Source organism: Gallinula chloropus, assembly GCF_964237585.1.
Source record: "Gallinula chloropus genome assembly, chromosome: 14".
Taxonomy (NCBI): domain Eukaryota; kingdom Metazoa; phylum Chordata; class Aves; order Gruiformes; family Rallidae; genus Gallinula; species Gallinula chloropus.
Window position 1 is genome coordinate 4446957 of NC_140099.1, and position 24788 is coordinate 4471744.

A 24788-nucleotide genomic window follows, 5' to 3' on the forward strand; every position below is an offset into this window, starting at 1 on the left:
TCTATTGTGTGCATCAGGAGAGAATTTAGAGTAGACCCTTTAAAGCTTCATTCCACACCAACGGGAGACCTCCAGAACTGAAAGCAAGCGTGTTCAGACTATATATATCACTTAAATCTGCTAGAGCTGGGGGAGGGGGTTGGAGGGCGGGGGAATACCTAAGCGTTCATCTCTGAGGAGAAGTGATGACTTTCGATGCACAAAGACACCGAACAAGTAAACGCCGTTCGGGATAGGGCTTTCCTACGTTTAAACCAGCACCGAACCTTCAGACAGCACTGCCCATACGGGAGAATTAACACACACCCCCCCAGACAGCGCAAATGAGCCCTTGTTTTCTCCCCCTGGCTTGCCCCAGCACGGCATGAAGTCCAAGCGAGAAGTGCTGAAATTGACGAGACGTCCCGAAATTGACGAGACGTCCTCTGTTTCACACCCCCGAAGCCTCGCACGCCTCCGGGACAGGAGCCGGTACCGACCCTCACCCCGGCCGCGCCCCGCCCCGTGTGCCCCCGAGCCCCTCGCTACGGAGAAGCAGCCGAACGCTGGCGGCGCGACCCAGCCCCCGGCCTGGAGCGGAACCGCCGCCTGCGGCGCTGCCGCCGACAGGCAAACGGGGAACACGAGGGGGGGACCCGGAGCCGCCTGGCAAACGCCCTGGAGAGAAACCCGCCGCCGGACCGTCCAGGAGAGAGACCTGGGGGCCCCCGCCGCCCGGTCCGTGTCCCCCCCCTCCCCGCAATGAGGAGCAGCCCCGGGCCGCCTCTCCCCTCACCGCGTCCGTCTACTCCCCGGCCTCACTCACAGCGTGTGCCCGCAGACATTGACCATCAGCTTCAAAGAGGGGTTGCGGTACTTGGTGGTCTTGCATCGCGGGCAGCCCTGGTCATCCATGGCTGTTCCTGCTGCCTCCACCGCCTCCCCCCTCCTCCTCCTCCTCCTTTCCTCTCTCCTTCCTTCCCCCCCCTCCCTCCAAGCCTTCCGCCGCGCGGTGCCGCCGCCAAAGGGGCCCGCCGGAATCGCCCGCCGCCCCGCGCGTTCCGTCAGCCGCTGGGGCCCCGCCGGGACCCAGCCACGGCCAGGCAGAGCCAGCCGGCGGCGTGGAGAGCCGGGGCGGCCGGGCCGATCAGGTATGAGCCGCCCCGGGCAGCGCCTGCCTGGAGGGGCGGGGGGGGGTACAAGCTGTCCCGGCCCGAGCGCTCCGGTTGCGGGGCGGGGGCACTCGGGGTTAACGAACACTCAACAGGAGGCCGCTGCGGGGCGGTAGCTCCCACGCGGGGTTACCCGCACCCCTCTCCCGGCTCGGGGGAGATGCCGCACCTCACCTCGGGGAACTACCGCGGCACCACCCGGGCCGCCTCGCACCCTGAGAGTTTTTAAACATTTCCCCTCCCCACGGCCGTGGAAAGGCGCTCGGCGGGGCCGCAGGTGAGGGGAGCTCCCTCCGCCCGCGGGGGCGTCCCTACAGCGGGGCGCCGCGCTCCAGGTGGAGGTGGGGAAGCAGGGGGGAAGAAGAGAGGAGCGGGGCCGCTTGATTGACGGTTGCCCTGGAGACGGGGGAGCCCCCGCCCCTCCAGCGCGGCGCAGCCAATGGGCGGGCGTGGCCGGGCCAGCAGGCTACGGTGCCATATAGTATTGCAGCGGGGTTGGGAGTCACGTTGGGGGGAGCCGCGGAGACGAGCCCGTTTACACTACTTTGCTATAGCAGCTATCTTTAATGGTTATTGCGTGGCCGGGAGGAAACCTGATCGGCTAGAGCCGGCCGAGAGCAGGAGGAGGAGGAGGAGTGGACTTTCCAGAGAGATAGGAAGGGAGGAGAGGAGGAGAAGGGGACGGGGGGAAGGGGAAGGAAAAAAAAAAAAAAAGAAAAAAAAAGAAAAGGGCAAACAAACCGAAACATGTCTTCTGCCTCCCCCACGGACGAGATCACGAGCGCGGTGGAGATCAAGCAGGAAAATGTGATGGAAATCCTCTCTGAAGCCAGCAAGGTGCCCCCCGACGGGGCCGCGGCGGGAGCCCTCAACTCCGCGCCGCCGCCCCCTCCTGCCGCTGCCCCGTTCCCCATGGAGCACGCAGGCTCCGCCGCCGCCGGGGAGGAGGGAGCCGCGGACCAGGTACTGCTCCACACGGAACTCTTGGCTAGGAATCACCATGCTGCCTCCTCTCCCTCCTCCTCCTCCTCCTCTTCTTCTTCTTCTTCCTCCTCCTCGCAGACCCCCCTGGCTTTCTCCCCGGACCACGTCGCTTGCGTCTGCGAGGCGCTGCAGCAAGGTGGGAACCTGGACCGCCTGGCCAGGTTCCTGTGGTCTTTACCCCCCAGCGATCTGCTACGTGGCAACGAGAGCCTGATGAAAGCCCGGGCGCTGGTGGCTTTCCACCAGGGCATCTACGCCGAGCTCTACAGCATCCTGGAGAGCCACAACTTCGACTCCTCCAACCACCCGCTCCTGCAGGAGCTCTGGTACAAGGCTCGCTACACCGAGGCGGAGCGAGCCCGGGGCAGACCCCTGGGGGCGGTGGACAAGTACAGGCTGCGGAGGAAATACCCTCTGCCCAGGACCATCTGGGACGGCGAGGAGACTGTTTACTGCTTCAAGGAGAAGTCCCGCAACGCGCTGAAGGAGCTCTACAAACAGAACCGGTACCCCTCGCCAGCCGCGAAGCGCAACCTGGCCAAGATCACCGGGCTGTCCCTCACCCAGGTCAGCAACTGGTTCAAGAACCGCAGGCAGCGGGACCGCAATCCTTCCGAGACCCAGTCCAAAAGGTGAGGACAAACTTTCCTCCCCGCCCCCTCTCCCGCCCGCCTGCCTGCCTTCCCTCTCCCGGCTCTTTCTTCCCTTGCAAACATGGCGCTTACCTTCGGTGCGCCTCGTCCTCCCCTCCTTCCCCCTCCCCGCTCCCTCGCTCCCAACACACACCCACCCGGCCCGGGCACGCAGGCATGCGAGCCGCAGCGAGGCAGGACGGGGAAACGTCCCGGCCCCCCGCCGCCCCCTTCCACGTCCCCTCACTCCCCTCTCCCGCCGCGCCCGGCCTGCGCCGCCACCCCTTCCCTCGGGGCCGGGGGAGCCGCCGGGCGGTCCGGAGGCACCGGCGGCTCGCCGGGCTCCGGAGAAGGGTCGGGGGGTTTGTTTGTTGTTCTTCCCCCACACACACACACCCCGTTTTTTATTTAATTGTCGCGCCTGACAGAGTTAATCATTGACGGCGGCCGGAGGACGCGCGGGGGTGTGGGGTCCCGCCGCTCGCTCTGTTTTGAAACCTGACTCGGGAGCGGGCCGGGCTCGGGTTTCAGCGGGGGAGCGGGGCTGGCCGCGCCGGGCCTCAGCGGCGGCATCGCCGAGCTCGGCCCGCCGCAGGCCTCCGCCTCCGAGCCCCGCGGCCGTTTGCTCCCCGTGGGGCGGGAGAGCCTCTCCCGCTCCGCCCGCGCCCGGCCCGGAGCTCTGTGTCCTCCCCCCTCCCTGCGGGCGGAGGGGCCGCGGCGGGGGCTCGGCGCCGCGAGGCGGGCAGGTGGAGGTGACCTCCCCGCTCCCGCCCCCCCCCCCCTTCCCTCCTTCCTCCCGGGGCAGGGACGGGAAAAGGGGGTGGGGGAGACGGAGCGGGGAGAGGGGGGAGGAAGGGAGAAGGGAGGAAAGGAGGGAAAAAAAGCGGCGGCCGGCGCAGGGCCCCAAGGCATTTCTCAACCAAGGGCGCGATTGTGCCGCCGCGGCCCCCTCACCGCGGGACACATCAAAGGGCGAGCGGCCGAGGCGGGGCGGGGGGGGGGGGGGGGAGGGAAGGGAGCGACCGAAAAATGCAGTCGAGGGCGGACCAGTCAGCAGAAAAACCCGGCGCAGCTCCGGGCGGAGGGGCTCGGCTGGGGAGGCGGCGGCCCGGGGTGGCCCCGCGGGGCGCGGCACAAAGGGCCCCTCCCGCTGCCGGCTGCAGCCTGAGGTGCCTCCGCCGGCACCCGGGGGCAGCTCCGGCCCGTCCCCCGGAGGGGCCTCCCCCTCGTTGCCCGGGCCGTGGGCGGTGGGGGCGGCAGGCGCAGGCCGGGAGGGTCGGGCCTGCTTTCACCTCCCGCAGCTGCCACCCGGCGAGCTACCAAATGGCTGCGGCCGGTCTCACACGTGTGGGCACCGTGGGCCGGCGGAGGGGGGCCCGAGGCACTGATCGAGAAAGCTGGAAACTCAGATGAGGCACCGGCGTCAGATGGCTGGGGGGGGGAGCGGGTGTTTACACATCCACAATACAGTCTGTAAAGTTTCTCCTCAGTGAGCAGGTGACTTGGTGTGTCCTCTTCTGAGAAATCTCCCCTCTGAAATTTCTTCAAAGTGCTTTGAAAAGGCAAAATACAGAAAAAAAACCTCCTCAGGAAAACTCACACGAACTGTATCAAAGCAAAAAGTCCCCCTTGGTGCAGAGCTTGCTGGCACACTGTGGTAACGCAATGTCATCTCTCTGTCTTCTCCCATAGCGAGTCTGATGGCAACCCTAGCACAGAAGATGAATCCAGTAAGGGGCAGGAGGATTTATCTCCCCATCCGCTCTCCAGCTCATCTGATGCTGTTACCAGCCTCAGCCTTCCTGGCCACATGGAGCCTGTCTACATGCAGCAGCTCGGAAACACTAAAATAGCCTTGAGCTCATCTGGTGTCTTGTTGAATGGAAACCTCGTGCCTGCCAGTACCTCTCCCGTGTTTCTCAATGGTAGCTCTTTTCTTCAGGGACCCAACGGTGTCATTCTCAATGGACTCAGCGTGGGGGCTTCGCAGACGGTTACCTTAAATTCACCCAAAACCACATCAAGCGTTGTGAGCAACGGGGTGTCCATTACTGACATACTGTCGTCTTCCTCAGAGGATGTTAAGGACTTCAAACTCCTTCAGGCTTCAGTCCCCAATGCTGCTGCAGCCACTTTCAGCCCCAGCAACATCCCGGTCTCATTCCCGGGATTGATACCGAGCTCGGAGGTGAAAAGGGAAAGCGTACAAACTGCTGCCTCCCAAGATGGAGGCTCCGTAGTTACTTTTACTGCTCCTGTCCAAATAAACCAGTATGGCATTGTCCAGATCCCCAATTCAGGAACAAATGGCCAGCTGCTGAACGGAAGCATCGGTTTTTCTTCTCTGCAGCTGCCTCCTGTTTCTGTGGCAGCTTCACAAGGTAAAAATTTTGTCTCTTACAGTAAGAGGTATGAGAAAAAGTTGGGATTGGGGGGCATACTTAGTGTTTTAGAAGCTGTTGTACTTCACCTCCAAGGTACCAGGATTGTATCTTAGTCACGGCTGCACGTGGTATAATAATACCTTTTGCCTCACTATATAACGAGTTTGCTACGTGAGGCTGAGCTGCTCTCTTAGGAAAAGGAGATCTGGTATTTTACACCCCTTTCATCTCGTGTTCTCAGAAGTGTGTGATACCAGTCTTCACAAATATCTGTAACCTTTACACGTTTCGCTAATTCCAAATATTCCCCGTTTGCCATTGAATGCTTTTAATGAGAAGCTCCATAAAAATGAAAATGGTGGCAGCTGTAAATTGTTACTGTTGTGGTGGTTGCTTTGCTTTTTTTGTTTGTTTTTTAACCAAAGCATTTCATAAAAATAAATTTTAAATTGCTATAGACACAACAAGACCAAGCAGTTGCGTTCGTATGTTTTCTGTCCTGTAATTAAGAATGATTAAAGTGCAGGGAAACAATAGAAATATGCAATAGCTTGTAGATATAAAACACGAGGGTATTTGGATAAAGCTGCCCTCGCTCCAAGGGAAATATGTCATCGCAGGTTCACGCGCCAAGTGTGCAGGCTCCTCCCCAAGCTTGCTTTATAGTTTGTCTTAACATACCATAGACTGCAACTTGCAGCCAGCCAGGAAGAATCCCAGGGAACGTGAGCCTAGTTCTGGATCCTTGTTTTGAAGCAGGTCAGTTATAAAGCAGAACTGAACAGCTTTGTTACTCATTAGCTACCGTGTCTTTGGTTATGAAAATGATTAAACTTGAATGAATCTCTGTAGTTTCGGGAGCCGTGGGTATTACAGTGAAAATCAAACTCTGCTCATGTTAGCTTGTTTGATTTAAATGTGTATAGGGAGTGAATTATTCTTGCTGTTAAAGTAATATGGAGAGGAACACTGAAGCCATATGAACACATTTTATAGGAGTGAAAAATTAAAAGATCCTAAAATGTGGCATTTGCAGTCACTGGATGTTTAACCAGGATGAAAAAGAGAAGACATTTAGTCTGAATACAGCCTGTAGTTACAAAAGCCATTTAACCCACATGCTCTAAGGCATAAACTGGCAGCCTGAAAAGGTGAGGCAGTTCTGTCCCTTAAGTAGTATGGCACTATTGTCTGAAGTTTCACAATAAGTTCCTCTCTGAACGTGTTCTCCGTTGTTGAAAATACCACTCTCCACTAGAGAGTTGTCCGTCATATGTCTGGAGCAAAGACAATTCAAGATCTGTATTTGCAACTTTGACTTCTTGTTTATCTGAGCAAGAGAAGGATGGATAGCTGGCTGCGTATTCCAAGTGTGGTGTGCTGCAGGCTATTTTAAGTAAGCTATACTAATTGCCAGGTAACTTCCAGTTGCCTGCTTTATTCTTCTAGTTTACACATGAATAACCCCTTCCAAAAAAAATCATCGTTGATTAATGGAAATGAACAGGGAGCTAAAACATTCTCCAGGTGAGAAATGCGTCTTCAGTGCTGTTCTAAAAATTTCAGATGTCTGCAGCCTCTTAAAATTATAATTAAACTGGCTTTTGAGAGAGGTTTTTGAAGTGGGAGCCAGTACATCTTACTTCAGGAATTATTGTAATATCAACTTACATGGCATGTCCATTAAAACCAACTCCAGGTCATCTCTGGCCACCCCTTCATGCTTTGGCTAGCTTCAGCATCACAGGAGCAGTGCCATGGCTTTCAGCAAGGATCGGCAGTCGCCATGTGACTTTACACAGCGGGGTGGATGTGGTAGGGTCAGGCTTTTAGAGCGATGTGAAAAAAGCATGGTGAAAGGTAGTACTGGGTAATACACCTGGTGCCTGATAGACTACCTGGTGGAAGTTACTGGGTTTTGGTGTTTTCTCTGCTGTTTGACTCAGGTGAGCTCTGCTCAGCTGTAGCAGATTTCATGCGGTGCGTCTCCAGTTCCCACACACAAGCTGTAGTCTGTCACTGAACTATCTTTAATAGCTTTTCATGCTTCTATTCTTAGATGGAAATTGAGTGGTGGCAACTAGTGAAGGCCAAAGCACGTTCATTTTAATCACGTGGCTGGGGACTGTTTGCTCCTTAATGAGAGTCTGAAAGATACCTCATATACCAGAACCTAGAAACAGTTTCTATTAATGGCTTTTATTTCTTCATACAAAACTTTCTCTCACCTGTTATTTCAAGCAACATAGAGCAGCCTTGTTTATATTATCAAGTGTGCACTGCAAACATAGTCTTCAACATTGTAACAAAATGCCTGCACAGCTTTCCACCAGCCATAATCTGTGTTTTCATCTCTTTTGCTTCCCTTTCTCTAGGTAACGTTTCAGTAAATCCCAGCACATCTGATGGAGGAACTTTTACGACTGAATCTTCAACAGTGCAGCAAGGAAAAGTTTTCTTCAGCCCCCTTGCTCCAAGTGCAGTTGTTTATACGGTTCCCAATTCAGGCCAGGCAGTAGGCTCTGTCAAGCAAGAAGGACTAGAAAGAAGCCTGGTGTTTTCTCAGTTGATGCCAGTCAGTCAGAACACGCAACTAAATGTAAACATGTCTTCTGAAAATATATCCAGTGGAGGACTCCAGTCCCTGGCCTCCTCGTTAGTGAATGTAACGCCCTCGCATAATTTTTCCCTCACACCACCGACTCTCTTAAATGCTGCAGAACTGAGCTCTGGTATCTCAGAGAGCCAGCCCATGTCATCACCTGTGACCAGTACCTCTACCGTGATATCTATCAGCAACACTAACTATGCAACCCTTCAGAACTGTTCCCTCATTACCAGTCAAGACCTGTTGTCCATTTCTACGGCACAACCCGCGCTTGGGGAAATCGTTTCTACAAGCGGAGACCGTGTCAGCCACCCCTCTGCACAAGTGCACCAGGATTTCGTCAGAGAGCAGAGGTTAGTTCTGCAAGCTGTACCTGAAGTCAAAGAGAATTTCTTACCTAATTCTGAGAGTAAGTCAACTGGCAATTTAATGATGCTGGATTCGAAATCCAAGTATGTCATGAGTAACATGGTTGAGACGGTTTGTGAAGAACTAGAAACGGACAAAAAAGAACTTGCCAAACTGCAGACAGTTCAGATGGATGAAGATATGCAAGACTTGTAACTTTTTTTTCCTCTTGCTTTCTGTTTTAATAGATAAAGTCTCCTGTTGAGGCCCTAACAAGCACCAAATGGTTTTTTTTTTTTGTTTGGTGGTTTTGGTTTTTTTTAATGTAAGGAAAACAGAAGAACATTTACATGGTCTGAATCGATGTACAGAGGAATCCCTGGCAATAGAATTAGGTTGCCACACTTGGCTTGCACACAGTATTCTCTTTTAAGCAGATTAAAGGAGAAAGGAAATACCAGGGCAAGTACTGAGCAAATGAGTACAGGTTTGGCTAAGAAATACCACCCTGATAATTTAACTAGACTCTCCGTAGTACAACACGCTCTCAACAGTAAGTATACACTCCTGACTTTAGATAGGAAACAAAAATCTTGCTCCAAAAAGATAAAAACAATGCAGTCATTTTTGCTGTTTACTTCTAGTCCACGGGCATTGAGAAATTTTTAAGGAACTCTAGACGATACCTCACCGGCTACTTTTATGTTGTTTGAGGTTAAGAAATGAAACAAAATCATAAATATTATTGTTACTGCTGTGTTTGCTTTTTTTTCCCAGCAGATTTGCATTCAAACCAAAAAATCTCACATCAAACATTTACAGGTTTCTAAATGCTTGCTAGCATTTTGTCAGTGCACCAGAAAATGCATCATTTGAAACTCTAATTATGCAACTCAGAAGCTTTCTTTCCAGTATGAATGTAAATATTGTTTCAGTTCTTATAAAGGAGACTTTTTTTTTTTTTTAATTACTACAATGAATTTTATTTATGGTTTATGTTCCCTTTCACTTTAGACACAATGCATTGAAAAGGAAAACATTTTCTGGCTGTTTAATTTATTTTTATTGTTTGAGCAGGAAGTAAACGTAGTTATTTCTGACAAGGTTTTACTTTTTTTTTTTTGTAGTTTTTCAAGCAATAGACTGTAAAAGTAAAATGTTAATCACACTGAAACTAGAAAATGAACTCCCAGTCTCACAAACCCAGGAGGTCCCTGTCTTTACCCCCTCTGTCTTTGTGTTCAAGTTTTTTTTGTTTGTTTTGTTAGTAATTTGCTAATTAGTTGAACTGTTTTGTGTATTTTTTACAGAATTCCATGTGCCTTTCTTCCTAGTGGCCTTATCTTTGTTACTAAAGCACAGTGGCAGGAGGAATGAAAACACTGATTTGCAAATATCCGTCCTCAGGGCCAAATCCTGATGCCTTACTTCTGCAAGTAGACCTGCTGACTTCCGTGCACCTACTTGCACGAGTAAGAAGAGTTTCAAGTCTTTTGGTCATCGTGGGTGACATTTACTAACGGTGCAGAGAGCCAAAGATAGGTCCTTCCGCACCGCGTCAGCAGGGCTGGGCCGGAGAGGGACCATGGGCAGAGCTGTCGTGCCAGGGGAAAGGTCTTGGCTCTAGCTTCAAGCAGATGATCAGGAAAGGTTGGATGGGGCAGGTCAGGGAAGGGAGCCCCATGTTTACATGGACCCCTTGGCCACGCAGCCCGTGTGGGAGGGCTTCAGCTGCTGTTCAAGCAAGCAGGCCCCCATCCAGGAGTGCACTTAAGCGTGTATTTATATTTCCTTCCAGAATAAGCAGCGTGGGGGCTGATGGTGGGAACTGCAGCTGCCCAAAGGGCTCGTGGGAGCAGCTGTGGTCTCTGCCTGGCTGGAGATGGGTCTCCTCTCCCTTCGCCACTTTGCACTGCATTGCGGACAACAGAAGCAGGCAGGCTCTGGGTAGGTGGAACAGATCTTGCCTTTCCTCCAGAGGAGTTTTTGTAGCATGCAGAAGCACATCCTTAAGCTTTAAAATAATAAGAGGAATGCAGATGTATAAAAATTACATGCTGGTAATCTTTGTGGGTTTGTTTTGTTTATTTGGGGTTTTTTTTTAGTCTAATGTGACTATATACAGTAACTAAAGCATGTATTCATCCTCGCTGGGGGCCTGGTCTGAAGCTTTTGGAAGGTAATGGGAAATGTCTCCATAAGCTTCTGTGGGCTCCAAATTAGGCTCAGAACAACAAAGCTTCTAAAGTACAAAAAAATATGGAAAGGAAAGAGAATAGAGGTAATACATCCCAGTCTGTTTCTGTCTTGGTGGTTAACTGGTTCTGTAGAAAGCCTTTGAGGAATGAAGTTGTTTTTCTGCGTGCTGTGATCGTGGCATAGGCATCCTCACTATTGTTTTGCACTATATTGAATACAGCATGTTTTGCAAGGTATTCTGTGGAACCTTGAAGCTGAGATCTTGTTGGTTAAGCACTGGAGCCCACACTGTGAGCCAGAGTCTCTAGGACTGCAGGAAACTGTGCAGGGAAAGGGAAGAGCTTTGCAGCTGCTCCAAGTCACTGATGATCTGCAAGCAGAAGGTTATAAAAAGTCCCCTCCAGCTCCCAGGCAAAAAGGGTGTTTAGGGCAAGTGCTTTAAAGTGGAGATTATCCCAAGTAGAACATGGAGCTATACATTCCCCTGGCACAACTTCCCATGACATTCAGGGGATCTCTGCCTGAGCAGGGAGTTGCACAGTCCAGCATTCTCTCTTCTCTGCTTGTTACCTGCTCGCTGGGCTCCAGCATGAGCAGTCTCTTCTCACCTTCACCCATATAACCAAGATGATGCTGACAATAGTAGTAGCTGTATCTGGTTGGTGTGAATTTGTTCAACGGCTTGGAAAATTAGAAGGACCCTGTGTCAATGTCATGTTAATGGAGAATGTGTGCGATGCTCTGGAGGAGTTGTTTGGGGCTTAACATATTGTCTGTGAAGCTCAGAGGCAAGCTAGAGAGTATTTCAGAGCATTCTCTCTGTTGATGTGATCAGGTCTTACAGCTGAAAAGACTGTGGTGTTACACCAGTACCTGTTACTTCTTACTTTACTTTATTTTTCCTCCTTTGCATTTGTTGTGTTACTGAGGCTCTGAATTCCATGGCTTTGCAGCACAGTTGATGTGAAAACTGTGTGTTGTTACAGTGGCGTGTATCTTGGAGTGTCTGGTACTTGTAATAGGAGACTTCCCACTCTTCAGTGGGAGTGGAGGATGTACATAAAAGCAGTGGTTTGGGACAAAGTAAGATAAATCTATTCTAGTCTTCCAGATATCAAATAACTTATTTTATTACTATGTTTTACTCTTTCTCCCATTGAAAATAAGTGTCATTCCCTCCAGATAACGTAGTTATAACCTCATGTTTTCTGCAGGTACATATGCACAATATAAAGACTCATTGCACGGTACAGTGTTTTTAAAATAGGTATTTAAATAGTAGTTTTACTCCTACTGTAAAATAAGGGTCAGTTTTTATTATGTGACCCTCAAGCAAGCAGGCTAACTGCTCTAAATAGACAGTACACAAAGCCCCACAAAGTGTCTGGGGCCAAATCTTTGGCTGCTGTAAATAAGGCATTGCTCCACTGATTCCTAAACTGAGGATTTTACACGGTGTTTGGGGGATATGGATGCTCACCTCCCACACACGTGAATGGCAGTGAGTGTCCAAGCCCCACAGACAGTCCTTATTATCACATTCTGTTGTTTAAATGGAAGGTATGTCTAGCTGGCATACGTGTTCCTTCTCCCTCCCTCTCTGTTACGGATGAGAATAAAGGATCTTTTCAACTTCACATATGTTTGTAACTTGTAAGTCCACTGGAAATCTTACAGGAAACATTGCCAAATTCTACTACTTTTCTGGTCCCAGATTCAGCTTTGAAAAATATGCTTAAAGTTTAAGCAAATTCCTACAAAGCATGATGTTATAAAAAAAAAAAAACCCAAACCTAAACTTTTGTTCTTTATTACTTTTAACTAAAGCTGCCTCTGTGTTGCCCAGAATTTAGCAGAGAACCAGAAATACACTCAATTGAATGCTCTGTCTGGACTATTTGCAGCGTTATTCCTGTGGTCTTACCTAAAAGGACATTTCAGCCACATAAATCACAGACCTCTGTTGGCCAGGTCCTTGGCTGGGCTAAACTAGCACAGTTCTATTGACTTTTAACGTCCTTCCACACCAGCCAAGAATATGGTCCATTCATTTCACTGGAGTTGGGTCAGGGAGGGGTTTGGCCCAGTACACGGTGGCAGTATGAACCAGTGCACGAGGCTGGCACTCAGTTACAACCCAACAGTCACGGTCTGTATCAAAGCATATACCTCTTCCCATTTACTGCTTTAACCCTGCCCGTAGGTGCAGGAAGACGTGCTCAGAAAGCTACCCAGAGTTAAGGCTGGAAGCATCTTTGTTGTTGTTAATGTCAGTCTGAGATAACTGACACTAACGGATGGATTCTGACTACAAATCCTGCAGAACCACCTCAGTGACTGTCTTTAGTCAAGTTAAGCAGGAGGGAATTTGGCCCCGTGTGCACAGGACCTTTTCCTGTACCTAGATTTCCAGTGCTTGTGCACTTCCCTTTGCAAGGGCAGATGAACAACCAAGAGGGTGCATCCCTTGACTTCCATATGAAATACGTGTGCAGGACTCACGGGGCCAGGAATCACCTAATGCTTGTGGTCATGAAGCATCTCAAATCATTAAAAGAACAGTAATTTTATAACTCTGGAAACAAATGTTATGGTATTTTCCAAGCAAGGAGACCTGAAGTCTTCCTGTATCTCCTAGCAGTTATTATCTTGAAGGATATTTTATACCTTGTCTGTTTCATAGAATTTAAAACTAGCTTCTTCAATTCCTGAACTCAAGGAGGGGGTGAATCTTCTGACCGTGGGGATTCACATTCAGAGGATGTTTGTTCTTTTGCTGCATGTACTGTTTGTCCAGAACTAACCAGTTATTTCTGCGATAAGGGTTTATTGTGCCTTACGACGAGTATGAAATTTAAGCAGAATGTACTCATTAGAGGAGGGAATAATCAGAAGTCTTTACTGCACTGTTAGGTGATGCTGCCCCAGAGTGTATCATCAAACATATCTGTGCTTAATTACCCAACCAAAGAGATCTAAAGTATGTATGTTTGTTGTACTGTAATATAGGGGTTTGTGCCTGGACAATTAAGTGTTTTATTTGTATTCTGAGATGATGTGAACTTATTTTTCTAAACACTATACTGAATAAACTTTATATTTATACACATCTTGTGTAAGCATTCCTATTTGCATGCAATCTGTGAGGGCTTCAAATCTTGTGTTAAGGAAGCAATCTGAAGTAGAAACTCTGCTTCTAATGACTCATTGTGATGGTGATGGCAACTGTGAACGCCTGGGCTCACCCGGGAATTGCTCTGAAGCCTATTTAAGCTAGTATGAGACTTTCTGTTGACTTAAGTGCATTTTGTCAGACCCTAACTTTGCTTCTAAAATACTAAATTAAAAACCATAAATCTTCTATTTCATACTGAACCTAGCTATTAAATTTGTGTCTCAAACCAAATTTATACCATAATTAGATGCTATTGAAATATATCTTCACCTATTACTTGGGACTAGTCAGTATTTACTTGCTGCTCCGAGTGCATTGGGATCCTTTCTACAACAGTTTCTCAGTTTGGATAGGCAAATTCCTATTTGTTACATTTGTATTTTTCTGTATTTTTCTTTGAAACGTCTCACTTGGTGTCAGACCTGGTTTTGGCAGACTTTTGAGAACATCCTGACATGCATGCTCCCTTGAATTGAAACGATTTAAACACGTTTCCATGTTATTTTAGATCCATTCTCAGAGTATCAGGATTGTCTAGTTCTGGTTTTGATGCCAAAATGAATGTCAGTAAGTTAAGCAGTCTAATGTGCACAGGTGGGGCTCTCACTGGAGCTATATATACATTCTAGGTAGTTAAAAGCCTGCGTATGCCAGCAGGAAAACACCCTTTCACCCCTTAAATTGTATTTAGGCCATAGGAAGCAGGATGAAGTCTGTCAAGATTAATTTTTTTAATAGATCTAGCTGTGGATACCCATCATAATTTTAATCACTAAGATACTACCTTTCCTTGCTGTTATTCACCATCCTTCCACTTTTCCCACATACCATAGCTGCATCCCGCTGGCTCCACGCAGTGTGGCTGATGGTGGTCTGGTGGCAAAGAGCAGGGCGTCGCCTCCCAGCCCTGGGAGCATCTCTCCACTCTGCCTGGGGTTCGGCTGCGCCGTGCTCTGCGGGTGTTGAAGTAGATCCAGATACGGGGAACAGCCCTAAGGTAGAGAGAAACAATTTCCTTGTTGCTGAACTCCCTTTTCCTCCCAGGAGCACACGTGACTCAGTCCTCCTGTTTGTAGTGCTTACCTTTGCCATGCTTCGGTTCTGCCTGAGCAGTAGGATGGTGGTAATACTTTCCTGCCCTCTGGATACCAAATTCCTGATCCATCCCTGGATGGCAGCTCCATCCTACATCCTAGCTTTGCTGGGAGCAGGGACTGAGGCTCCAAAGCCATCCCTCAACCTGGCTGTGAGCAGCTTCTCTACTTCTTTCTGCCCCATGACACAGTGTGGGGATAACCACCACTGCTGGGTTGGCTCCAGCTGCAGGAGATCCCCTCTGGGAAGGGGTTTCTGGCTGTACAGCCCCCACACCCAAGTGCAGGGGTTCGAGGACAACTGAGAAGCGGAAAGTCTCAGCGTATGCAAATGTCAAAATTCTCCCTGAGCAGCCACCCATGCGGTATGCAGGATGAATCATGTCCTAACGGAGCGCATTCCTGCTACTTTGGAGGGCTCTGCAGATGTGTTCCAGGTCACCCTGGGCGAGAAAACCACACACAGCCATGGTTACTTCTTCCCTGGCAGCTTGCGTGCAGATGGAGAAAAGGGGGACAGGACCTTTAGAAGGGTAGGCAGTCAGCTCCCCACCTTTCACACGGGGCCTGGGGCTGCTGGAGTGAGGACCAGGGGCTGCCAAGGCAGTAGCTGGGATAAGGCTGAAAGTAGGGAGGCTCAGCAAGACGGGTGGTTGCTCTTGATCTAGCAGGGAGATGAGCTGGGAAGGGAGGCAATGTTGAAAGACAGCTCTTTTTTATCCTCTGTTTCTGTCTGGATTTTCCCTGGTGCCAGATCAGGAGGGACTTTTCCTGCTCTAAAGAGCAGAGTTTGGGTCAGTAAAACAGGATCTTAATATAAACATGCAGGCTTGGAAAGCGGATGTCTCCTTACAGGACTGCTTCACCCACTGAGGTGATCCTTGGCTGCAGAAATCTTTGGGCTAGAGTGTTAGGACAGTATATCTCTGTTATGGATACAAATCGCATTTTTAGTTCAGAAATACATTTTAGCAGGAAAATGATTCCCAGAAATAGGAATTCATCTGCCAAACAATGTGCACGTAACTGACTTTACACTTCAGGTGCCAGAAAGTTCAGGAATGAAACCAACAATAAAAACCAACGCACGTGTGAAAAATCTACTACATTAAAGCCAGGTTCAATAAAAATAGCACCTAGTTTATATGCTGCAGAAGCTGGCACACGCCTGTGAAAGCTGAAGGAGAAAGATAAAATGCTCAGAAGTTGCACACAGTCCAGAGGAACTGAGCAGTGCTGGAGTAGAGCTGATGGTTACTCAATAACTCCTGTACAATATTCTCTTGTGTAAGTACTTTAATTCTTCATCCTGCTACTTCTTGGGCAGAAAGACCCAATTTGGAATACGTTGGGCTAATCAATAAGCTTTGTTGTTGCAGCCAAAGTGCTTTGTGATAGATCTTGTGTTACCCACAAGGGCTGGGGAACGTTACACCACACCGTTTTCTGTGCTACCCTGCAAACTGACAGCCAATTATTTCGCTGTTAGCCGCGTCCCTCACACTGCTTGCAGCTGAAAAATGCAGCCCTTCCCCTGAGTAGCTTACAGAAATAAAAGCAATCCCAGCTGGGAGAGAAAAAGAGCCCAGGGAGAAGAGGTGACTTGCCCAGGGCGATGCTGGCGGTGGGTGGCAGAGGCAGGTTACAAAGCCAGGTCTCTAACTCCCCCTGTTGCTTTGCCCACTGGCTCATGCTGCCTCCGGCTCTGATGCAATGCCCCCTGACAGCAGCAGGAGGACTTGCTGCTTACGCCAAAGCTGACTTTGCTTCGTTCATTTATTTACTGTGTTCACAGCCACCTTCTGATGCTGGCCGATAAGGACGGAAGTCTCCAGTCGATAAATAGACTGGCCCTGGACTGGGGTCACTGAGCCTGTAAACGCTCAGGCTCCAGAAAAATTGTTCCTGCATGAATCACCCTGTCAGGGAGATGCACACACGACCATCCCTAAAGGACTCCAAAGCCACCCACTTCCAGATCAAGGCAATTTGAGAAAGGTTTGACCCATCTCCTTCCCTCCAAGTCATAGGAGCTGAGGGAAGGAAATGCTCACACGAGGTGAGGATGGGTTAGTCCAGAGCCTGAGCTGTGTATGCTCTTGCATGTCCTAAGCTGGTGGTTTCTTAAAATAATAAATCAAGAACCAGTGATAACCTAGAGCCTACTCATGTCCTAGGAAGATGCTGGGGACTTTGCTATCTACTGCTGCTTAAGCAAACAAGGGCAGGCAGGGGTGTCAGAAGGCAGTTCTGGAAGGCAACACTTTCTATTCCAACCCAAGTACGTTTGCAACAGACATACAAACCCATAGTTTGCCTGTTAAAAAATCAGTGGTGGTGTATGCACACAGGTGGAAGTGAGCACTGACCAGATTAAGACTCTCCAAAACAAAATAAATTCACTATGAAGGTGCAGAAAAGACAGCCTCTGCTCCCTTTTCCATGCAAAGGTAACAGAGCCTGGTCCCAACACCCAACAAGTGAACCAGGCAGAAGATCTACTTAGCTTGCTGCTAAATAGCACAAGAATTCTTTAGCTCAGGGCTTGTGGCAGAACAGCAGCAGGGACAGCAGGGGTTAACTGCCCTGCCAGTGCCATGCTGGGAGCAGAGGTATGCTGGAACAATATCAGTAAGTGCTGCAAAGTCAAGGCGTGTGATATCATCTGCACGTGGAGGGATTTACGCACATAACACCCCTATGTAGGGAATGACAGCAGCTTCCTGAAGGCTGCCATAGTCCTTCTCCTCTTGCCTAGGGACATCATAAATGTTCTTCCCAGAGCTTCGAACTGGTTGTTTGCAGCAGCACTACTTCTTACACTGCCTGCAGGGCTTGGTCTGCTCTGGGTTTGCCAAGAAAGCCGCCAACACCAGGACAGAGAAGCCAGGCACGCTTTTACACGCCTGCCCACGAGGACAAGGGCTGGGTGAAGGAACATGGCAGGTCCAGCCTACAAGACAATGAGCACTGAGGTATTTCAGCTGAGACCCCACAGCATCTTCCCCATGGCTCCTTTTTCTTGGGACCCCTGGGGACCCCCCCCAGGTAAACTCCCAGGGGGGTGTTTAGCAGCTGCCCTCCTTTGCCATCTTCCCCATAGCCCCTCAGCCCTGCAGACCTCTGCGATAGGAGGGAGGTGGGACCCAGGACTCCAAAAAACAACGGTGCCAAGCGGGCTGCCAACAGCAGCCTATTTCCAGGTACCGCTTTACCAAGAAGAGCCCAGCCTGCCTGGAAGCACTCCCGGGAGCGCGGGACATGCTGCACATACCAGGCACAGTTGCCTCGCACCGGCCAGCAGCACTGCAGGACACCTGGTCCCAGGATGGGGATCAGGCTGTGCCAGCCCAGCCCTCCCCGGGCTCAGCAAGGGTAACACCGATGACTTACTGGCTCAGGAGAGGGCTGCCAGGCAGAGATTTGGCACCTCCTGCTACGTGGGGCTGGCGGTCTCAGTGAACCCCTTCTGGCCTTAGCTTCTAGGAATGGCTCTTATAGCTGCTGTTGGGGACTGTCGTGCAAACCAAAGGTAGAGCTGCCCTGAACATCAAGGCAGGAGAGCTTCATCCCATTCTTTTGGAAATGTCAGGCCCAGCAAATGACACTACTTGACCAGTTGCTCTTGTTTTTTGTTTGTTACCCAGTAATGGCAGCAAGTATTGCTAACGTGCACACGGCTGAGAAGCGTTCCTGCTCCTGCCAGACTCCCCACCAGAGACCTGAATCTTTGTAGGTTAGGTTACAAAACCAAGACTTTTTCACGTGAATCACGCTCACATGAGCAAGGAGTCATTTGCTGATGGACCAGAGGATTAAGCTGTCAGATTGAAGTGCAGCATAGAGTGCATTTCTCTTCATGTAACTGTTCTCCATTCTTAGGATCTTTTTACAGGCCTAATAAATTAAATATCACTGTGAAATAAGCAGCTGCTATCAACATAGACCCAACAAGACTGGAAGGCAGTAGAAAACCCCAAACTAGACAATACTCCTGCTTAGGCTTTACTACAGCCAAGTCCATTGGAAAAAATGCTTCCTGCCTGGGAAGGCCTACAGACACCACAGCCCGTGTTTCCGTGCAAGGATCTACACCCGGTGAAACCTGTGTATGATCACCAGCTTGTCTTCCAGTTTTCTTCATCTTGCTGTATCTCCTGTACTTAATAAGCACATTCTCTTCCCACATCCAAGATGTTGCTGAAAATACTGACTAGCACTGTGCTGAGTAGAAACCCTTGCTCAAGCGACCATGGTATTTTGACCTGGAACCATAAGATAATCACTGTTTCAGAACAATTTCCCACCCATCCTACGGGGGCTTTGCCCAGATCACATTTCCTCAGTTCATCAGGGCATGGAACAGCATCAAAAGGCTGATGGATGCCAAGTTGTGTCACATCTAACGGCTCTTCCCTTTCCAGATGGCATATCATGTCATCAAAGGCAACTAGGCTGGCATGACATAATTTGAGAATCCCACTTTATAGCTGGTAGAAACCAAACCCCAGCAAGTCTGTCAGCAATGATATATTCCAGGTAATAGAGGACTGAAATCTCCTAGTCCTGGGTCTCACTCTTAAACTTAACCAATGTTCTGATTTGCCAACTTTCACAATTTATGAGCTTCGCAATATTTAGTATCTGGCGAGAGAGGGGAAGTAGGCAGAGGGGTTGTGGCCACAGCTTCCTGCTCCACTTCATTCTTAAGTTCTGGGGTTTAATAAATAAATACATAAATAGAAATTGGAGGTGCTGAAGGTCTCCAAACCAGAATACTTATGAATATATCAAATTTATCTATCTAACTAATAAGCATTTTATCTCAAAACTGGCATCACACTCTCCAAACCTTTGGGTCTGATAACACCATGTGCAACAAGACACTTGAAGAGAGTAAGCCAGGGTATCCAAATGGTACCATCTTAGAAGTAAAATTAATATATGGTCTACAGATTCAGGATAATGTTTGTCAAAGCTGCCTTTGGATCCAAATTTCTATAAACTTATGATTAGACTTCTGGGTTAATTTACTAGACTATTGCAGTCTAACCATTAAAGTCAACAGCTTCTGTGTAACTCAAGTTATGGAAACATTTCACTGACCTAAAAACAACACCCAAAAAATAGCATGCAAGTGTATTTCTTAACATGGTATTTCTTATCATACAAATGCATTTCACTTGTTTTATTTGTAAGGAATTCAAGCAAATTCCTTTTACACCCCTGTGTAACTCAGGCAGGATTCCCAGAGCATCCTGTGCCTGGCAGCCCCATGTCAGGTTACTCAAGGCCCCAGTTCAACACCACACGTAAATACGCAGCTGTGTACAAACCTGCATTTCCATGTAGCCATAGTTATCAGAAGCAAATGGCTCCCAGTTGTAACAAATGGTTGTCAACCAAGTTATCACCTTCAGCAGAGACGAGACAAACCTCGGGGGCTGTGGGAAAGGGGGCAGGCTAACAGGGAGACAACCATTCCTCACGAGGTTTGTATTAGCGACCACCTTCAGCGCTGCTCTGGGGAAACTGAAGCCTTTGCTCTTCCAGACAAATCAAACTGACTTTGGGATTTTTATTTGCTGCAACATAACAAGATGCTATGAGAAGAAGAATCACTGGGCTGCTCGGCTCACTGTGGGTTTGAAAGCTTTGGCCTAAGATGGTAATTTGAATGGGAAATGAAGTGTTGCTTTCCTCTGGCCCTGACTCTAACAGGGGTTGAAATGTTCCAAACACTTGTATTTTTGCAAAATAAAAGGGAGCAGGAAGAGAACGGTGGGTTATCCTTTATTTTTCAATCCTGACTCAGAGACAACCTGAACTGCAACTGCTTCCCAAGGTTAGGTGATGTTAACCCCTGCGAACTGAAACTCCAGTTCCTAAGCATCTGGATTCCCATCTCCCAGTCTGTACAGCAGCAGTAACAGCACTTCCCTCCCTTATGGGTCTACAACTCACCCAGACATGATGGCACAGCTGAAATAGTGAAGGTAGACCCTACTGATGGAACAGATATATTTAAAACACATATGTAATATACAATATATAACATATATAGTATATAAATTAAAAGTATAAAATGGGTTGTTAGGATACTATTAAACTTATTCCTAGCACAGATGAGTGTTCAAAACCAGCCTGGGTGCCTAGTCCCTCTGTAAATTGTGCCTCCCACCTCTCTGCTCCTGCCCTCCTGTATGCTGGCATCAAGAGGGGCATGTGCAGGGCACAGAAATAGCACTCTGCCCTTAGGCCTTCTATGTCCCCCTTCAATAATGTGTGCCCAGTTCTGCTCCTCTCCAGGCCACGTACAGAGAAGGGAAAGTTAGTTATGAGCGCTGCTTCTTCCTCACATCTCTTCCCCGTTCTTTTTAGCTGAGTCAGGAGGACCGTTCTGCACCGGCAGTGATGGAGCCAAGCCTGGACACTGCCTCACTGCCTGGTAGTGTATTTTAAGAGCCATTGCTTGCACAGACTGCAATGCTACTCCTTTCATTGCCTGTCTTACAAACCCACTAGCACAGCTCCGCACCCTACAATGTGTTTTCCCCTCCAGGGTTCCCAGTGGGCATCACCAACCCACCCAATGGGGCTGCCACAACTTTTGTGAGCAGCCACTTCCACCGTCAGAGAGCTCATGCTCACAAATCACTGCCTGGAGAGTCTGCGTGGTATGTGACTTAATTTTCTTTTCCATAACACGAAATCCAATCTGAAATGCACAGATTAGTTTACTAATCTGTGTAAATCCTATTAATAGCTCTTACGCTGCTGCACTCCCATTCACAGTCTAACAAATCTGTTTAGACCAGCTTGGTTTTCCCTCATCTCCTGCAAGATCTTCACACCTGGTTGCAGTCACGTCTTCACCAAATAGCTGCCCACAAATGGAAACTTATGCTTTGCAGTCCTCTCTCATACTTTACTTTATGTCCCGTGGCCCAATATGTTCTGGATCAAAGCATTAGAGCTGTAAATCACCACGATGCCATTGAAGCTGAAGGGATTATACGAAGGGTGGCACAGCTTCAGTGGGGAAGGGCAGAGCCTGTACTCCTCCTCTCCCCAGCATCGTTGGCCTCTGCACCTGCTGCAACGTGCCCCATGCAGCTCCCATTGCACCGCAGCAACTCTGTCCTGCCCTGGGCACCTTGCTTAAAACTGAGCCCAGGACTAAGCAAAGGACTTGCCTGGGGAAGGGAGGCAGTGGGCAGGCTCTGGAGCCACTGGATGTGTGCACACCAGCCCCACATACATCCCCCCCCATCACCTCCAGGTTTCAGGTGGTACAGCTGGCAGTGGGGCTTGCCAGTGTTGGAAAGGGCAGCCTCGCTGGCAGCTGTGGGCTGTGATCCCCTCAAGTTCAGTGTGGCCTCCCAAAGAGAAGGCACCTTCTGTTCTGCTGTAGAATAAACCATTCTCTATTTGGAACAACAATATTTACTTTTCCTATAGTGGACTCCAGCAGCTTTCCACACCACAGTCATGGCAGGAGGGGTCAGCACTAGGAGGAAGAGGAGGAGAGTGGGGCTCTCATGCCTCACTCCAACTTCCTAATCAAGCTGTGCATTAATTAACTAATCCCCTCCACGATGCTGTCCCCCTATGCTTCATTTCATCACCATCCTGGAGTCCTTGTAACCAAGCACCTTTCCCACCCCAGCTCCACTCCAAGCTGTCTGCATGTGGACAGGACCGTGCTGTTACCTCAGGGTAAGGGGTCCTCTGTGTCCTTGGGCCAGGCTGCTGTTTGCTAAAACCAGCCCCTGGGAAGGGCTCTGTGCTGCAGCCACCCTCGACCTGCCCTTGCAGGCTTCCAGCATCTGCTAACCCATCCCACCCCGTGTGCCAGGCAGGAGAGAATGGATGCAGGAGGAAAAGACTCCCCACCAGGCAAGCAGCTTCCCAAACTCACCAGCTGGAAAGTTTTAGTGGAGAATGGGAGAACATGGGAACTGTTCTGCCTCCCTGCCCCCCACCAAAATCCAGTAGGACAAACCCTCTCCCGAGGTCCCAGCTAAGGAACCCCTGCTCCTTGCATGAGTCTGTTGGCCGTGCAGACATGACCATCCAGCTCTCCCCTCATCCCAGGGCCAAGCAAGGCTCTGAAGTGCTTTCACAAAGCTCAGTAAAAAGGCTGTGACTGCAGTGCTGAGCCAGTTCCAGCACAGCCCTGACTATGTTTCCAACGTTTTTCCTACTGGAAGGTTCAATGAATAGCATAAAGGATTTGTGGCTCTTCTCTTTCTTTTCCCATAGCTGAACTGCATTTACCTCCATCTAAAAGCATATGGATTTTTCTCTTATCGCAACAGAATCTGACTGAGGTCAATACAGGTTTACTCCCTCCTAGTTTCTTCTAAAATCGTTTTAAGTCTTTAATTACCTGAATAATTCCTGCTGGTTTGCATGAATATTAGCTCAGGAATTGTCTGTGGTTCCTCAGTGTTGTGGAAGGAATATTTTAGAAGTATTACCCACACTCAAGAAACTCTCCCCAAATTCTCTTTCACAAGGGCTTCTTACTTGTTATCTGTGTTAAAGCCTGCCTGTGAAGCAGCTGTTTGGTTTTAGACTTTTAATATCTTTGTAAAGGTCCCCATTGTGAGATATTAAAATGCCACAGATTAAAAAAAAAATATAGAAAAAAAGCCAAAAGAAAAAGAGGAATTTTTAGAGAGCCAACGAGCCAAATACAATATGTGGCCAGACAGAATCAGAAGCGCTGGCTGCAGTACAAACCCAAGAGGCATCAGACAAACCGCCCTGGCCACAACGGTAAAGGTTCACCAGCAAAAGGAATGTAGAAGACAAAATGGGGGGCAGACTCCCCCTTCCTTCTCCGCCTCCCTCCTGAAAGACTATCCGACATGGCTGGTGCCTCTGGTGCATTCAGATGTGCTGCTCTGGAAGGGCAAATAAGGACTTGCTGGCTGGGAGGTTCTGCCTTTGGTCTTGTACCTCTGTGCAGGCAGACCTCATGAGAAGTGATGCTTAAATACTACAGGTAGTACAGGGGGACACCCCGCCTCAGCCCCTTCATACATGCTCTGAGCTCCTCTGCAAACTAGTGCAATTTCTGTCACCCTTGCTGCAGAGCATCACGTAGCGATGGCTGGAGAGACCTTGTTGCAATGTCCAGATCGTGGGTGCTCACAGCCCATGCTCAACTGTCCTGTGCCTGTTTTGTCCTTACCTTAAATAGCTCTTTCCACTCGATGTGTTTATAGGGGACAGTCACATCCCCCTCTCTCCACTCTGCCTTTACTGGGCTGCCTAACCAAGCTCTGCCAGAGACTCCCTTGCAAAGAGCTCCGTCTCCTGGCATCAAAACCTGTACCACATCCCACCACAAGCTGTGAGACGTAGCGTGTCCTGAGGAACCCCACTGGGTTCATACACCCAAGGAGCTCAGAGCCTACCTTCTTTTCCTTGTTGCTCACAGTCCACCTTGTTCTCCTTGTTGCTCACAGTCCTTCCAACGAACACACAGGAGAGCTCAAGTCATCATTCCAGGAGGATAACATCCAGAAGGTGAACTTAACTCACAGCTACTCTTTACATCCTACAGCCTGAGGATGGACTCAGGAGTTGCTGGTGCTTGAGCAGTGTCAGGGCTTGCAGCCTCTGCCTGTCCCCAAGCCAGAGGCTGCTGCCTTGCTGTGGTCAGGGCAGCAGTGGTGTGTCTTCTCCATGGTCATCACAGAGTACAACCTCCTGCACCAATTTGTGGTAGCTGGTGATTTCAGCTAGTACATCAGGTTGCAAACATGGTTGCTAGACTTACTTCTCATGCCTTTGGTACAGGGGCCAACGATCTTTTGGAGGGATTAAGATGGACAGGGAAGAGAAGTCACCTCTTAAATCTCATGAAGGCTGGTAGAGGGGTCTGAAAGCCTGGGTAACAAAGAGTTTTGCAGCCTGGCTCACCCCAGCATTGGACTTTGGACATCCAGGGTCCAATTTCTGCTACAAAGTTTTGTGCTGAATCCTGCCACTCACTGCAGGGTCTGTCCCATCTGCTCAGCGCTCTCTGTGGAGGAGCAGTGGTGCTTCACCACCACCCAGGGGTGTTGCCTGGTGTAGGTGTGTTCTGGGACTAGTGACAGAGAAATTACTACATGGTTTCCTCCACGCCAGCCCTGCAAAAACCCCTTTTCACCTACTTGGAGTATCAGCTTTCTCTCATGGAACAGCCTCCAATGCT

General features: G+C 49.4%; 2 protein-coding genes across 2 annotated transcripts in view; one reads left to right on the forward strand and one right to left on the reverse strand.

Moving 5' to 3' along the window:
* MNAT1 (MNAT1 component of CDK activating kinase) overlaps positions 1-894 on the reverse strand; it is a gene marked incomplete at its 5' end in the record, with an annotated part of 120491 nt that extends 119597 nt beyond the window's left edge. Inside the window, one exon of the mRNA XM_084270510.1 lies at positions 806-894. Coding sequence (XP_084126636.1) covers positions 806-894 — 89 coding nt within the window. The remainder of the gene's footprint in view (positions 1-805) is intronic.
* A 640-nt stretch (positions 895-1534) lies between these two features.
* SIX4 (SIX homeobox 4) lies at positions 1535-8362 on the forward strand. Its single transcript, XM_084270501.1, has 3 exons — positions 1535-2767; positions 4460-5148; positions 7527-8362. The coding sequence occupies exons 1-3, from the start codon at positions 1899-1901 to the stop codon at positions 8321-8323; spliced, it is 2355 nt and encodes a 784-aa protein (XP_084126627.1). The 5' UTR covers positions 1535-1898; the 3' UTR covers positions 8324-8362.
* Positions 8363-24788: the final 16426 nt, after the last annotated feature.

What these genes read in the sequence shown, in the direction of transcription:
- SIX4 (XM_084270501.1), top strand. Translation starts at nt 1,899, where the DNA reads ATGTCTTCTGCCTCCCCCACGGACGAGATCACGAGCGCGGTGGAGATC. An exon ending in TCCGAGACCCAGTCCAAAAG is followed by an intron (nt 2,768 to 4,459) that starts GTGAGGACAAAC and finishes CTTCTCCCATAG; the next exon opens with CGAGTCTGATGGCAACCCTA. An exon ending in TTCTGTGGCAGCTTCACAAG is followed by an intron (nt 5,149 to 7,526) that starts GTAAAAATTTTG and finishes CCCTTTCTCTAG; the next exon opens with GTAACGTTTCAGTAAATCCC.